Below are 16,306 nucleotides of genomic sequence, written 5' to 3'. Positions count from 1 at the left end.
GGATCCAGCTAATGGCCTTCCGCTAATGTCTCTATACGGCTTCATACAAGTCTAATAGACCAATTATTCCATTCACAATAATGCAAATCTTTCCATGCCAATGCTCCATTTCTGTCCAAGGCTGTTCTGGCATTCACATCACCTTTAAGCAAGCTCCATTTGTTTGCTGACTCTAAGGTAAAGTTTGTATTTTCTCTTCTCTGTATGGATGATGATGTCAACGTAGCTTGTAGGGTTGAAGGGAGGAAGGCGCTTCTGGAACAAATCTGCAGTCCAAGGAGAGCGTAAAGGCGCAGGCCCATTTTTGGGCGTCAGGAGACGTCTCCTAGGTGAGAGCCATGGTAACAGCCGACACGGGCCCCCAGCATTCAACACAGTCCTTTTCAAACGTGGCAGGCAATGGTTTTGTTTTTCTTTCTTAGTAAGCGAGCATCTCTTATGTTGCTGGTATCACCCATTCTTCCCCTGACCTCCCCCCCGTTACATGATCACCAAAGGGAGGAAAACTTTGAGGAGACTGCTGAGTGGCACCAAGTCTGTGGGAAAATGTTGCCCAACTGCACAAGTGAGGTCCGGGGGTTGTTGGGGTGGTTGTGCCACCGAGGGCATCGTATTCATATGCTGCAAAGGGAGAATAGCCCAGAGTTTAGATTTTTTTTCACGGTTGTTCTGTTATATTTACGACAACTTGTTTATATGTTTATTCTGCCAAAATATTTCCACTAACATCATGCTAACAGAGAGAGTAGGAGATGACTAACCCCGAGACCCTTATAATGGGGGAGGGTGGATCGATCCAAATATCTACAGTATATTGTCAATACTAAGATTGTAGTTGGATAGGATCAAACTATTGTCCTGAGATTGATACTCTGCTCCTCCAACAATGTCTTCAAAGTGCTGCTTCTATTTGTAGATAGCTCAGTCCATTTCTCTCTCACCGGGCGCCCTCAGCCACTCTCTACGTCGATATCTGTTTGCGTGACTGACCTGCACACATTAAGCAACTTTCTCTACCTGGCCTGCCGCTGCATCTTGACTGCCAGTTAGAAGAGAGAGTCATCTGTTGGCAGGCACTCTTATCAGAAACTAAATATGACAGAGGCAAGTGCAGTGCAGTGTGGACTCTTTTTTGTTCAACAACAGAAAATGACAACGGCAGGTGTCCTTGGTGTGGTAAAGTGGCCCGCTACTGCAGCAAATTTACATCAATACCTAATAAATGTTGCCCCTACAGAGAGCAATGAGCTGCCAGCAAAAATTTAAATATGGTACTGTTCCTTAACAAAAACCTGTAAATTCGTTGTCACTATGGCAACAGAGCAAAAAGGGCTTGTTCGTTGCTGTTTATCTGGTTTGACTCTATTGATTTTTGCTTCATAACAGTTGTTGAAGTAGATAGATCTTGTTTTGTATTGTTAAAAGTTTTTAGATTGTGACTTAGTGACTAGTAGCATTATAACGTTATTAGATGGGTACTACGATGATTTGAGTATAAAATATGTGACTATTGTTATTATTATAATTATTGATATCTGACATATGTAATATGTATATCCGTGAGATTTTGTTATATTTAGACACAAAGAAGGAGCTGTCTGTAAAATGTAATTAATTAGGGAAGATGAAGGGGTAGGGAAAATAAGCGTCTGCTTCTTACTACACCTTTTCGAATATGGTATGTTAACATTATTTTTGTTGTTGACTCATTGTTTTTATTTTATAATGTTCGAAATAAAGTTTTCGTTCATTCATTCATAGATTCTATAGTTAACTCTACTTGCACTTTCTGACTTTATTTTACAAATGTTGTGCGATGCAAGGTATAGTTGATATGTTTGAATTGTTATGTTTGTATTTTCCTTAAATTCTTCATTCATTTTATTCGACTCTCTTGGCTTTTGTTCTGAAACAGTTGTAATAGAAATATTTATTTTTGTTTTTCATACCGTTAATGTTTGAATTGTAGTAATTTAATCAAAGATTCAAGATTCTAGTTCCTAAAATATTTCCGTTTTGTTTATCGTAAATATAAACCTGAAAGGTAGGGTTTAATTATTTAATGATTAAGATATTTCAAAGACAAAAGAATCGAAATCGGATCGGTATCAATTAATACTACCCCGTATTTACTTGGATTGGATCGATACCAAAATTCGCCGCGGTAGCCTCTATGTCGGTGTAGTTTTTTTCGTTGCAAACGAAGCGAGCGGTTTGATGCTACTGTGCGCATGCGTCTGCCGCCTAGGGATTTCCCATCATGCATCATTCCGAAAAAAAAAGTAATATGGTGTAAGATTATTTGGTATTTTATAAGGGAAAATGTGAGTTTGTACGGGCATGGAGCCGTGGCGGTTGAGAGGTATGTAACTAACTAAGTCTAAAAGAGACAAGACGGAATAAAATGACTGGAAACGTACTTCACAAAAAAACGTCTGTGCACTTGACGTGAGTTCAATGTGCAATGGTCAACAAAATCAGCATTCCCCATCATATAACATTCGTCTGTAATTCCATTATCACTTAAATGCGATTCAAAATTTCGATTTCATACTTACGGATAAGTAAATAAATATGGAGAATGCGGGCATCGATCCCGCTACCTCTCGCATGCTAAGCGAGCGCTCTACCATTTGAGCTAATTCCCCTGTCAGGCCCCACAAAGCGTTTACGGTTAGGACCAAAAACCAACGATGTCACCAGGATAAAACATTAAAAGCATTTATAAAACAGTCCAGGCTATTTGACGGCTAAACAAATTTTTGAATACCATTTAAACCTGGTTTGCTCATTGGTCGTCATTTTCCAAAGCAGAAAAAAGGGGGTTTGGGGTTCGTCAAGGTAAAAACAAATTACCAAAATAAAGTTGAGGATAACGTCTATTTTATTTGGGTTAAACCGATCACATCATGCATGAGAAGAATTGAGGATGATCGAGACATTTTCAAAGCGGTTAGAGGATCATGCAGTCAGTGCTTTATGGACTTTCGCTTCAGACGAACGCCACCTAGTGGATAAAGAACGAAGTCTACATACAGTGAGCATAATGGGGGGAGAGAGAGGTAAGATTTCAAATCCAAGCCCAAACCGGACCTAAAATTCGGCCGGGGTCGGGTCAAAAATGTCAATTATTACAGTCAGCCAGGCTGGGCTTCACAAAGAAGCAAAATACATATACGGTATGTTCATAACAATGTAGACACGTGGATACTAAACAAAACAAAGTAACACATTTGACGGGTTGTCATTATTCTTATTTGTGTCTCTGCTTCTCTCTCTTAAAGTGTCGCGCTATAAATTTCTTAATGGCCCAATTTTCAACCCGTCAAAATGACAGACTGCCTTAAAATATTCCTGTTAACTCTTAAAAAAATCTGTAACCTTTGCAGACACAGAAACATAAAACATGTAAATGTTTATATAGGGTAGTATTGTTTAACTTCGATTTCATTACAAAAGACAGGCTTTAATTTGTTACCATAAATCACCTCTCCTCGTCCGGATTCCTCACGTCCAAGATATGAAATGTAGAGTCTGCTTCAGGGTCAGTCCTGCAAATCAAGTTAATTGGCAGGGTGGGACTTTAATACCCATGGGCCATCAAGCGGGTCAAGCTGGGTTGTTTGGGGCTGATCTTACATCTACAATGGGGTATTAAACGTTGCACTTTTGGTAGACGATGGGATCTACATACAGTGATCACAAAAGGGTATTAAACATGGCAACGGATTGCGCCCGCAGCTGACCCCGTTACAGTGATTTCATAAGCGACTGAAGCCATCCCAGATGACGAGAGACCTTCTGGAAAACGAAACCCTTGCCACAGTCCGAGCCCGGTGGGCGGCTGACCACGCCGGTGAGGAAGAAGACTTCCCGATAGAGTGTTAGCAGGGGGCTGCCGGAGCCCACGCTGCAATCGGCGTTGGCGCGGGCGGCCGTGCAGCCCATCTTGTTGCTCATCCAATCGGGATGCGTCTCCAGACACTGAGCCAGGCTTTTGTACGCCAGCTGGTTGAGGGTGAGCTGACCCTGAAAAGACGCCGTCTCCCCCGCCGTCTCGGGATCTTTCCAGCCCGTCACCACGGCGGGGAGCTCGCCGGACGAGAGGACGTTTTCGGCAAAGTCTCTCTCGGGGAGGCAGGCGGCCGTCACCTCCCTCCCGAAGACGATGCGGTCACGCAACTCTATCACAGCCAGGTCGTTGCCGGGCTGTCCCGCCACGTAGCGCGGATGCTGATGGATTATCTTCACGTACAGCGACTGCTCACCGTCTTCGCTAGCAATCCTACGCTTGCCTGGACAAGGACGGAGACCAATGGGCGCGGTTGTCATTCGTCCGAAAAAGTGGTCTCTTGAATAAATGATTATTTGTGAATTGTGTACTGACCCACAGCCACTTGAAAGGAGCTGTACTTGCTGGCGCACTGCGCAGACGTCAGAACCAGGTTCTCCTTGAGAATGACGCCGCTACAGAAACCCTCTGAGAGCGAGGTCTTCAGAAGGGCCTATGGAACACAGCAGATTTTTCAAAGAATTTCAGATGACGCCACTCCAGATCTCGTCAGCCAATCCTGGGTCGCCATGATTTAAATTCAATTAGGCGAGACAGCTAAACCATTTCCATAATAATTGACTGTTTTAGAAATGTATTTACCGACATACTGTATAAACTGAATTTAGGACTATAATACAAGCACTTCTAAACTCAAGAATATATGCAGTTTTATTTGTAACAAAAACCTTGCTCATCGATGAAGACGACCCGGATAAGAACCAAAATGGGTCTTTTTAAAAAACATTTTCCCTGTATAAAAATTGTTATGTACACATTTTCAAATGATCAAAAAACTTATAATTGATCAGGTATGCGTTTGCTGTCACTCCTCCTTGCAAAGGAACAGTTTCGATTGTGTTTGAGAGGGGCATCTCATTTTATTGTGATTTTGTGTTTTTATTGCCTTTTTATGGGACCCAAATTTTTATGAATATAGGTTAGGCAAATGGGAAAGGACAGCAACGATTTAGGAGAAGAAGGAACTGATTGCAAAATACGAAAATGGTGTATAAGTGTCCGTCACTGAAGCAATGCCCTAAGGGGTATATTCGCTCTTATCATCTATACATTTAAATGTTGCTGTTTAAGTGCAGGGTGGCACTGGTTAGCACATCCGCCTCACAGTTCTGGGATCCCTGGTTCAATTACAGCTACAGGTATGCATTTCTCCTCGTGCCAGGCACTCGAATTTATTACTACAGGTTGATTGGTGACTCCAAATTATCCCTGAAGTAAGCGAGTAAAATGTCGATCTCTGTGTGCATTACGGCTGGCTGGCAACCAGTTCATGGTGTCCCCCTAACCACTGCCCGAAGATGAATGAGCCAGTGAAGATAGGTGTATCATAAAATGGATATTTGAGTCCACATTTTATTGTTGTAATGGGTAGGTCGTTCTAGGGGGGTCGGCTTATATGAAAAGTATGCTTAAATGCGAGTATTGGTTGGTTGGTTGGTTGGTTGGTTGGATCCCTTAACCAATAAGAGTCGAAGGGGTACCATTTCCTGTGGTGTGTCTTGGGAAAGTACAGCCTGGTGGCGCCTATGGTAATTTTTTTTCAGTACTTTATAAATCTGTTGATTATCGTTTTATCGATAAATGAATCCATTGAAACAACATTTCGATTTCCATCTCATTTTTCAAAAGCACGTTATTTGGAATTGACCCTGCACACATTTGATTATGACTCAGTTACCCATTCAGTGTGTAACTGAAGTGTATAAGAGTCAGAAAATATTTCTGGTCGAGGAGAGGGAATTGGAATTTGAAAGATGTGCCCCAATTTTTTACTGATTATTAAAAAACATATTTGATCACACTTATAATTTGATGTCCCGGCCCTACTGTGGTATATGACTGATTGCAGTGCAACCGACTTTGAGTGTGTGTGTGAGGTTGTGGGTACCTGCCAAGGACACTCCCCAGAGACGCATGAGATTCCCTGAAAGTTGCTGCGGACAATGGTGGCCTGTCTGCTTTCCCACTGGCTCAGGCTGTTGACCTTCCCGCACGGGTAGCGGACTGGCGATTGCAAAAAGATCCGTGAGTGATTTGCGGTAGGAGGATGGATCGTTCCCTTCCGACGACAGCCGAGCTGTTAACGTTACCTGCCGGCTCGCACTTGTCTTTTTCAGTTCGATGGAGCTTCCAGCCTCTTGCACAGGAACACTCATAGGAGATGTAGCCTGGTTTACAGAACTGGGAGCAGCCCTTGTTCTTTTCCAGTGTGCACAATGTCTCGTCTGAGGGGGGGAGAAACGCAAGGGTTTTGACTGTGAGAAATTGTCTTTTTTAATATAGAAGTGTAGTTTTACAAAAGGAGAGTTTACACTGCTAACATTGTAACTCCCAAGGCTTATTGATTTTGGTTCAGTTATATGGTAGTTTACAGTAGGATTCCACGTTGTAATTTTTAAATGTGTCCTAGATTAAACGAATGCAGTACCGGTAATCCCTGGCTGTATCGCGGTTTATTTTTTGTCGTCTCGCTGCTTCAAAGATTTACATCGTGCATTGTGTTCTGCATCCTGATTGGCCACACAATCGCCCCGCACCTTTTCTGCTTGCGGTCTAAGTAGTACATGTACATAAAACGGGCTGACGAACTTACATCGCATATAAGCAAATCTTTTTTTTTTTTTTTTCCAATTTTTTCTTATAGCAATCATGTCAACAAAACGCACCAGATGGACAAAAGCACAGAGGTAGATGCTTCCTGTCAGCGACAAATTTGGACTTCTCAGCATGCTACAGGAAGGTAAAAGCCTTTTTACGCCACATTTTTGTCTTTATGATGAGGACAAAAAAAATAATCTGAAGAGAAAATAGTGTCCTGAAATCATTCTCAACTCTATAGTGCAATACAGGTTTACAGCAAGATTATTTTTAAAATTAATTAATTTAACGGTACAGTGGTTATTAAAAAAGATAAAACTTTTATGAGTTAAAGAAAATGCTTACGCCTGTAAACAGGGTTTGTTCTTTGGTTTTAACATATTAAAAATGAATGAAATACATAAATCAAACTTGAGTATAAATGGCTTTGGGAGAACTGTGAAAGCCCTTTGCCTCGCACCCAAACCCCTTTCCCGCTTAAACATGAAGTCTGACAACGCGTCCAGTTCCAAATGATCTCTTTCCACACTACATTTCTTTTTACTGAAGTTGCCACTTTGCAAAGTAGATTAAAAGGCCATTCATTAATGTTCTTAAAGACGTTTCTGAAGTATGTATCGTATCAAAAGATTTTTCAGATTATTCAAATTCAGGACAGGAAGGTTTTTTTCTCATACATTTTCCTCAGAAAGTTTCGAATTTGAAAAATATTTCACACAAAATGTTTTTAAAAACGCCATTTATCTTATTTAATTTCCATGGGCAAAGATGGAGACAAAATTATTCCTGAAAAAAGGAAAAAAAAGTCATTATTGCTCAGCCGAAAGATGACTGAAAGATGATTTCAGAGCGTGGTGCATGTCTGACCGGTCTCGCAGTGAACCCCTGAGAAGCCCGTCTTGCAGACGCAGTCGTAGCCTCCCACGCTGTCGGAGCACAAGGCGCCGTTCTTGCAGGGTTTCTCGGCACATTGGTCTCCATCTGCGACCAAGAAAAGGAGAGCGCTAAGGCATGGGACTTTGCAAATTTGCTTCAGTTTTACTAAGATGCAAACGTTACATGGGAATTCAAAAGAAATTGGAAATATTTAAGATTGTCTCAAAATATCTACAATGCCTTTCTATTCTTCTTCCCATTGGTAAGATTCGACAGCATTCACTTTTGCACAACATTACGTATTTGCACTCGGTTGCTGCATTAAGCCCCACAAAGGGGGATGTCAAAAGCGAGCGCGGTGCTTACCAATATAGACAGACCAGAAGATGTCCTGGAAGGATAAAGGGAAAGTGATGAGCTGAAAATGTTAAGGAGCAGTGAACAGGAAGGGGCAGAGCTCACTGTGCGGTAAGAGTCCTGGAAGTGTTTGCGGGCCTCTTCATATGTGCACACCCGTTCCATGCAAGCTTGTTCCAGAGTGGCGGGCTGTTGGACAGTGCCGTCTGGACTCCTCTTCTGTCGGGAAATCAGAGAGCTGGCCTCCTGCCTGTCTAAGAAAACTACAAGTACGAGGGGAAAATATAATTGTAACTGTTGCGATATGACAGAGTAATATACCAATCATTATATAACTTCGGTCCGAGTCAGGATATTGCTTCAAATTGACAAGTACGCCTGCAGGGATGGGTAGGGATACTTTAACTTGATTACTTTCAATTACTTTTGGATTACTCCAATACCAAATATGCTAATAAAAGACAAAAGAAACTATATATGAATAAAATTACTCAATTTTGTGCAGGCTTAGGGAGTAACGGAACACATGGAACGGCAAAAATGATGTTGGCAAGCTGTTTGGATTTATTTTCATTTTGTTTCTGTCGCATTTTATGTTAGTTTTGCCAGAGATCAAAGAAATCAAAGTCAGGAGAGAAAGCTTACCACGTGTTGTGAGTCATAATTTTATTCATATTTAGTTTCTTTTGTCTTTTATTAGCATATTTGGTATTGGAGTAATCCAAAAGTAATTGAAAGTAATCAAGTTAAAGTAACCCTAACCAACCCTGTACGCCTGTGCTGTAATTATTAAATATTTTAAGTGGAATAAATATTTTTACGATTATCTATATCTTCTAAGTTATTCATTCATTTACTTTTTACTACTGTTGCTGTTTATTAACCACCTTTTCATATTTATTTGTGACAGTTTAGTGAGAAATGCGTGATTAAATGTTGGGTCGTCGATTATTTTTATAATCAGTTGTAATGGCAGGCATCTGGACGCAATAGGGTAATGAAGTGTTGCTGCTCGACTCACCTGAGTGCGGGGGGCTCTGAAAAGCGGCTACAGCCCCCACCAGCAGATACGCCAGGGCAACCATTGGGCTTGAGGAGAGCATGGTGACGTTCGCGATCCTAGACATAAGGTGATGCACATGACAAAACATTACTGACAAAACACAAAAACAGTATGTGTACCGAACTTCAAATAAGCCATTGGAGGACTGAAAGTAAAAGTGCAACAATGGTGGAAAAGACAGAAATCTTATTTTTACAGTATCGTTACAGGGTGGAGCCAAATTGCAAAAAAAAACAAAACAAGAAGTGCAGAGAATTATTTATCGTCTAGTTTTTAGATTTAAATAATAACACCATCACAAAAAGAAGTAACAAAATAATGATGTTTTATATTCAAAGAAAACAAGATACAGAAAAAAAATCTCCAAAAGACAAAAGCACATAAAACTTATATTTGAGGTTTGACACTGAGGTTACACATGATTTGAGATGGAAATCTGCGTTGTTTCTGGCATGCACTTTCTGGACAAATTTCAACATGTTAGCTTGTGTTCTCTTTTATCGATGTTTACGATGTTTGTGTACTGTGACTCAATAGTAAATGTATTCCACCCTCGTCATCCTGGAAGGGGGATTACCACTTGTGAGGCCCCTTCTAAAGGTTTCTTTTTTCCTCACGCTGAGGTTTTGAGTTTTTCCTTGCCTGCATGTTGGTTTAAGATCAGGCCATGGTGTAATTGTAATCCTGTGCAGTCCTTTGAGTCATTTTTGTGATTAAGGGATATATAAATAAATATGACTTGACTTGAATTACATAACGAAATGTCGTTACATTCAGTTTTCCTATAATGTAAAAATGTAAAAATTTTTGCAATATTAAAACTGCAGTAGTGTAAGCGGAGCATTTGGGATAGAAGTGCCAAATGGGCAGTCCGGTAAACTTAATGCACACACACAATGCAACATCGTACATAGTACAGCAGAGCAGAGAAGAACAGATGGGCAAATGTACGACTAGATAGGTGAGAAATACCAACTGTGCAAGAAAAAACAGATGCAGATTTAGCAACGGTGTGAGTTAATCAAATCTGGGATTGATCATCTCATCTCATCTCATTAGCTGCACCGCTTATCCTCAGTAGGGTCGCGGGGGTGCTGGAGCCCATCCCAGCAATCATCGGGCAGTGGTCATATAACACTCAAATAGTCTAATTTTCAGTATACATGTTTCATTATTTATTCTTATGTATGTAGTTAAGACGAATTAAAAATGAAGCATGGGCAACAAACGATACAATAATAATTAAAATATTTCAGGCAGATTTGTTGTTTTTGTTTTCAATACAATCATTATGTCTTACTAAGTTTTTAAATGCAATTATAGGCTTGATGGTCAAAAGACAATTTTGTCTTGATATTTATATTAACCATTGCTACAACTCAAATACGTATTAAGAACAAAATGTTCTATTAAGAAATGTGTTGAGCAATCTGACAGGCATTCCATAAATCCGTTAAATAAATGTGTAAAACTGCACGTTGTAGAGATGTTTTTATCATTTGGGCGTGACTGTGCATTTTACTGCCATCTGTAGTGTTGCTTGCTTGCAGGCCCGTTTGTTTATGACCTCGTAGCTTTTAGCTTTAGCACGTCCAGCAAAGATGGAGACCAATAGACCTAAACAACCGAGAATGACCGATGACATTCGGTGACATATTTGTCAGTCGTCGCATCTCACCTCTTTCCAACGAAAGACAATGTCGAGTGTTGTACGCTGCCTGGTGCCAAATTCCGATAATAACAAGACGAGTGATGTGATACGACGTGATGGCGCCGACGCCCCCTAGATCCTTCCAGTCTGAGCTTTTATTTTGGGGGTTGTGACGTCAATACTGACCAAAAGAGGGCGCTGTGCGACTAAACTTAAATGGGCACTGTCTAATTCCTTTGGGTCACAATTCGCAAACGACAATTTTCAAATCATTTTTTCTTCGAAGGGACAAGGTTGGGGGAGCTACAAAACAATACTCTATTGTGTGTTTTTCTTATTTTACTAATCTTGGAGTAGTTTTCTTTTTTGTTGTTGTGTTTTTCCCTTGGAAGATATACACGTTGCCCCAGGCAAGACCAAGGATGACTCAGAAGATCCCACTGTGGGTTCCAACAATGGAACACTGTTTCCCTTGTCTTACTGATTACCCGTTGGGTGTCTTGAACTAGTGTTCCTCTACCTTTTAAAGCCAAAGCACACTTTCCTTCACGTTTGTCTATTAGATGTTTGAAAAAAATAATTCCCAATACATGATATTCAAAGTTTCGGAACGAAAGCGCTTTTTCCAATAGGTGGACCTAAGGGTCCTGTGTTAGGAGTTCTCATCTCATCTCATCAGCTGCACCGCTTATCCTCAGTAGGGTTGCGGGGTGCTGGAGCCCATCCCAGCAATCATCGGGCAGTGGGCAGGGGACACCCTGAACTGGTTGCCAGCCAATCGCAGGGTACACAGGGACAGACAATTCGCTCGCTCATTCACACCTAGGGACAATTTGGACATGAAATGCATGTCTTTGGAAAGTGGGAGGAAACCGGAGTGCCTGGAGGAAACCCACGCAAGCACGGGGAGAACATACAAACTCCGCACAGTAAGACCGGTAGCTGGATTTGAACCCACACAGGAGGTTCCCAAGACCTTAGAACTGTGCTGCACACGTGCTAACCTTTCCCCCGCTGTGCTGCCGTGTTAGGAGTTGACCGGGGAAATTAAGAGTAATCCCCATTCCAAGACAGTATGGTGTAGATTGCCAATGAGCTTGAATGTATAATTAAAGCAGCATGAAAAGCTAGTCTCCTCTCGTGAGTATTAGTCACACAGATAAAGTATAGAACATAGTTACAGTATAAGTATTGTCACACTTGTACCAGAAGTCTTTGGGGGCAAGCTAGGGCTGCTGCTCGTCAAAGCCAAGGTCTAGTTCATCTATGATGACGATTTAAATCGAAAAACAACAATGACTAGATGATGAAGGTGCTGTATCTGAGCCAGATCAGGAGGCCTCTCTTGCTGCTAGTATTCTATGGAAACCAGCACCAATTGTTGCATGTAAGGAAGCCATCCCCAAACCCCCCAAAACATCTTGGAAATAGATGGGCACCGCCAACCTGTACTTGCCCAATACACACCACATGAAATGGTGCCCCCGCAACCCTGGCTGTTAAGGGATGCGTGAACGGGAGCACGATCATGTTGCCTATTTGACACTATACTTTTTTCTTAAAAGAGCTGTACATGTTTTGAAACTTTTTTATCCGCGGCCACCATCTCCTAGCTTGTGTCATCATTGCAGCCTCAGTCAGCTTGTTCATGATGCGCGTGCAAGAACGTGCATTAATTAGACACACTGGAATAAACTCTTCTTTTTTCAACTTTCATGTGGTTTGGGTTAGAGTTTGAACTCCACTTGAAGCAAGCCTTTTCTTACTTTCACCATTTTATTGCTATGCTAACAAATATGAACAAATGAAATACCTGTGGGAATTAGCGTGAGGTCACACTCTCGCACTCCCTCAACCCCCCATTCCACTTACCTATTGTGTTCCTCCCGGACAGCTTTACTAAACGTAAAATAAAAGCTAATACGCACTGTGGAAAAAAAGCATTGTTAATAAATACTTAAAGCCCCAGTATGTAATATTTCACCACTAGATGGTACTGTTGTCTGATGCTGCTATTCTGTGCTCTGTGGCAATGACTTTCGTTCACAAGACGCCCGAAAAACATGGTAGCGACCTCTGGGTACGGATTGCGCTATGTAAAGGAAATACACATTTCTCGACCCATGATATTTTATAAAAATTAACAATGACATGAGAGTGCGTGTGTCAAATCAATGTTTTTTCTTTTTACTGTGTGAAAGTTTTTGTCCCACTATGAGGTACTAGATATTACACACTGTCCCTTTAATAGAGAAAAAAATGTAACACCTAACCTATTCAAGGACTCCTCAAACAACCCACCCCACCTCGTGGCTAATACAGGTATTCACTTTGTTGTAATTTTGGATTTTATTGTATATTAAACCTTTCTTTAAAGTTTTATTAATCTTGTTTTTCTAGAAAAATATATCTAATTAAAATGAGGAAACATTAACTGTAAGTAGAAGATTTTATTTACTACGCTTTTTTTGTATATTTTTAGTGGAAAAATCGACAATGATGATTAAAATCAACAAAATGATGTGACACATTTTTGAAATGATTTGAATTGAATGTCTTTATTGTCGTTATACAAGTACAACAAAATTTGAACTCTACCCCAAGTGCACGCATAAATTGGAATAAGAAACTATGTACTATAAAAAGTAGAATCAAATAAGCAGTGCAATCTTAAAAAGCTTCCCAAAACAAAATAAGTTATTACATTTTTATTTCCCTGTAAAACTTCATGAGAATTAAATAGTAATCTGCTGATTTTACAGTCCCTTAGTTACTTTAACCAAATCTTGCCAACAACTGTTTCAGAAGCGCAAGAAGCCTTGCAAGAGACTGAATGAGGGAGTCAAGTCAGGTCAAGTCATGTTTATTTGTATAGCCTTTAATCACAAGGAGTCTAAAAGGGCTGCACAGACCACAAATTATTGCAAACCACAGACTATTATTACACCATTCCCTGATCTAAAACCTACATGAGGGCAAGGAAAAACTCCAAAACCTCACATAACCTTGAGAAAGGGCCGCACATGAGGTAATCCCTCTTCCAGGATGACCAGGCTGCAACAGATGTTGGAATAACGAACAATACACAGATATTGTCGTCATGAAATATATGTCATTCATAAATATATGTTCTTCATAAACTATAGAATAGAAGTGTGTTATAAGCCTAAATTTAAACAGTTCCACTGAGGTTACAGATCAAATAAAATCTCAGCAAAAAAGAAATGGTGTGAGTCTAAATTACGGGACACAGTGATATCCATCTGCTAGCCTCAGCTGACATAGCCTGAGGTCAACCTGTTAGGTTGAAAAGATTCAGGGTGCTATATTTGTGGAATCTTACGTAAGAAATCTTGCAGAAACAGGATGAGTACCTGGTTAAAGTTCTTCTGACAGCAAGCAAGATGAGACTATGGTAAGGACAGGAACTCCTCGCCGTGAAGAGGTGGATGTGTTGGGTGCATTAAAATAGTAATTAGTTGCAGTTACTAGTTACTTTATTTAAAAAGTAACTACTGACACCAAAAACTAGCGCTGTCATGGTTGCCATGGCGCCCAATTGGTTCCCAACATGTGCCGCCAGGTTCTGTCACGGTTGCCACGGCAGCCAACTGGCCCCACCCATGGACACCAGCTGAAACGTGTTGACAGATTGCTCCCTGGGTGTACTTAAACGCTGTCCTTTGAGTCGTTTGTTGTCGAAGCAACTGCAAAACTCCTGTTAAACTCTGTTGTGATATGCGAAGCCTGTGACTCCCCGTTTTGCCTCTGACTCCCCGTTTTGCCTGTGTTTTTTTGCTCTTGTCTTGTCAAGCCCTGTGAATCTGTTTTTGCCTGTTTTGCCCCTGTTTTGTTCTCACCCTGTGCTGTTTGATTTTGACCACTTCCTCCTGGCGATCAATCTACTTCTGCGACCAAGGATCCACGGATCGAGTGTGCGCTCATTCCTCTTCTCCCCAATAAATTTTGAGTAACGTTACGCAATTGGGTTCTCCTTTCTGTTTCCTGTTCTGGTTCGTGACAAGCGCGTTACTCCGAAAGTAACTATCTAGCTACAAATAAACATAACATTTTGTTGTTTTATTCAAATACTCAAAATAAAAATAACAAAAATCAGATTTCTGTATTGATTTTTTTATTATTTAGTAGTCACCTGAATCGTTTTCCATTTCATGCGCTGAATCCAACTTGGTCATTTTGATTGTAGGCTAATTCAGCTAATGTAGATCCATACAGCATGTGTTCATCTTAAGGCTTATATCAGGCTTTCAATTTTTCACAGCTCCATACTAATTTGTTTTTTTAATCCAATACGGGTATGTAAACATTTTAATTTGGCGACCCCTGGGCCAAACCAACAACTTTTCCAGACACCGATGTTATGCCTTAGAGCCTTCAGAAGTCTTTGTGAAGGCCTTTGAGGAGACTACTGACCCTGGCAAAAGTTATTAGCTAAAATGTGATTGGTTAAATGTTTAAATATGAAAACACACATCTGGAAGCAGTGCAACCAGGGGTAAACAATAACAAGATGGTAACCTGACAGACAACTTGGAATTACTTAAGAAGTATACATTGACAAAATATTACGTGATATTTTCAGGCCAGCAAAGAGGGCCTTCCACTGGTCATTTGCAAACACATGGCTCTACGAGCCGACACTTTGATCCAAACGCCAATCAGGATCCGTCTCTCTTCAAGGCAATTTTTCTTTCTTTCTTTCTTTGTTTACTCTTGCTTTAAAATTTACATTTTTTGTATGTGTTTTTTTTAATCTCTTGTATCACTTTCAACTTGCAGTAAAAAAAAAAGTTTGTTCTTATACATCACATCATTTGTTGCACTTGCATTATGTTGTGTTGTGTGTTTTTGAGGGATATGTGTTTCTTAAATGTAAAGTTTATTGTAAAAAATGGTTGAAAGTTTAAAGTAGGAAGGAATTCACAGTGGATTGAATAGCTCACAGTTCACGGATCCCTTAACCACTAGGGCCGTCGAGGCACCAATTCCTGTGGTGTGTTTTGGGCAAGTACAGCCTGGCGGCGCCCATCCCTCTCCGGGAGATTGAGTCAAAAAAGGCTTAAAATGAATAATCTATTTTGTGCATAATGTTTTATTATTAATGGTAATACAGTGGTAAATCTTTTTACAAGCTTAATTAGTTCCAGGATCGCGCTAGTAGCTCGAATGGCTCATGTAAAGAACACATTTTCCCGATTTAAAATATTTAAAAACTAATTGGTCTGCTCCTGTCCTCCCAAAAGGATACAAGTGAACCCTAAATAGCTATAAAACATATCTTCCTAATCACTGAAAACACATTCAAATAGTCATCAAACATTAAAAAATAGATAAATGAGATGACACATTACAAAACAAAAAGTGAGTTTATTAGGAGCGCTGTGAAGAATTTGTGCGCGTGCTGTGGGGGGGGGGGGGGGGGTTGTTTGCTTGAAAGGAGGATCATGGAGATCGCATACCAGTCTACTTATATGTTTTTCCTGAATTTTATAGTTTGTTTTGACGTACACAATATGACCATTTTTATATGGGAATATTTTTAATCAAAGGACCGCTCTCCTCTTGGCCATTTCGGTTTTAACCAAGGCCGGATTGTCAACGTCACTGGTAGCACAGGACAACGTCATCGTAGATTGTATCCTAAATAGTCTGCCTCGCTGTGAGTAAG

The 16,306-nt window shown here is 40.5% G+C and overlaps 1 protein-coding gene and 1 non-coding gene across 2 annotated transcripts; both read right to left on the bottom strand.

Annotated features, from left to right (window-relative positions):
• Positions 1-2,575: 2,575 nt before the first annotated feature.
• On the bottom strand, positions 2,576-2,648 carry trnaa-agc (transfer RNA alanine (anticodon AGC)). Its single transcript has one exon. It is a non-coding gene; the product is annotated as a tRNA-Ala (tRNA).
• Positions 2,649-2,866: 218 nt separating this feature from the next.
• proza (protein Z, vitamin K-dependent plasma glycoprotein a) lies at positions 2,867-10,811 on the bottom strand. The gene is made up of 9 exons (XM_088342066.1): positions 10,645-10,811; positions 8,925-9,022; positions 8,009-8,166; positions 7,913-7,937; positions 7,538-7,651; positions 6,163-6,297; positions 5,961-6,076; positions 4,388-4,505; positions 2,867-4,295 (listed from the first exon to the last, which is right to left on the bottom strand). The coding sequence occupies exons 2-9, from the start codon at positions 9,004-9,006 to the stop codon at positions 3,751-3,753; spliced, it is 1,293 nt and encodes a 430-aa protein (XP_088198192.1). The 5' UTR covers positions 9,007-9,022; positions 10,645-10,811; the 3' UTR covers positions 2,867-3,750.
• Between the last annotated feature and the right edge of the window lie 5,495 nt (positions 10,812-16,306).

Source organism: Urocampus carinirostris, chromosome 1, assembly GCF_059441175.1.
Source record: "Urocampus carinirostris isolate Australia breed hairy pipefish chromosome 1, RoL_Ucar_1.0, whole genome shotgun sequence".
NCBI lineage: Eukaryota > Metazoa > Chordata > Actinopteri > Syngnathiformes > Syngnathidae > Urocampus > Urocampus carinirostris.
This window is presented reverse-complemented; position numbering and strand designations above follow the sequence as displayed.

Coding starts and splice junctions, on each gene's coding strand:
- proza (XM_088342066.1), bottom strand. CDS start 9,006: ATGCTCTCCTCAAGCCCAATGGTTGCCCTGGCGTATCTGCTGGTGGGG. Junction 6,077..6,162: donor AGACAAGTGCGAGCCGGCAG/GTAACGTTAACA, acceptor TGCAATCGCCAG/TCCGCTACCCGTGCGGGAAG. Junction 4,296..4,387: donor CTCCTTTCAAGTGGCTGTGG/GTCAGTACACAA, acceptor GTCCTTGTCCAG/GCAAGCGTAGGATTGCTAGC.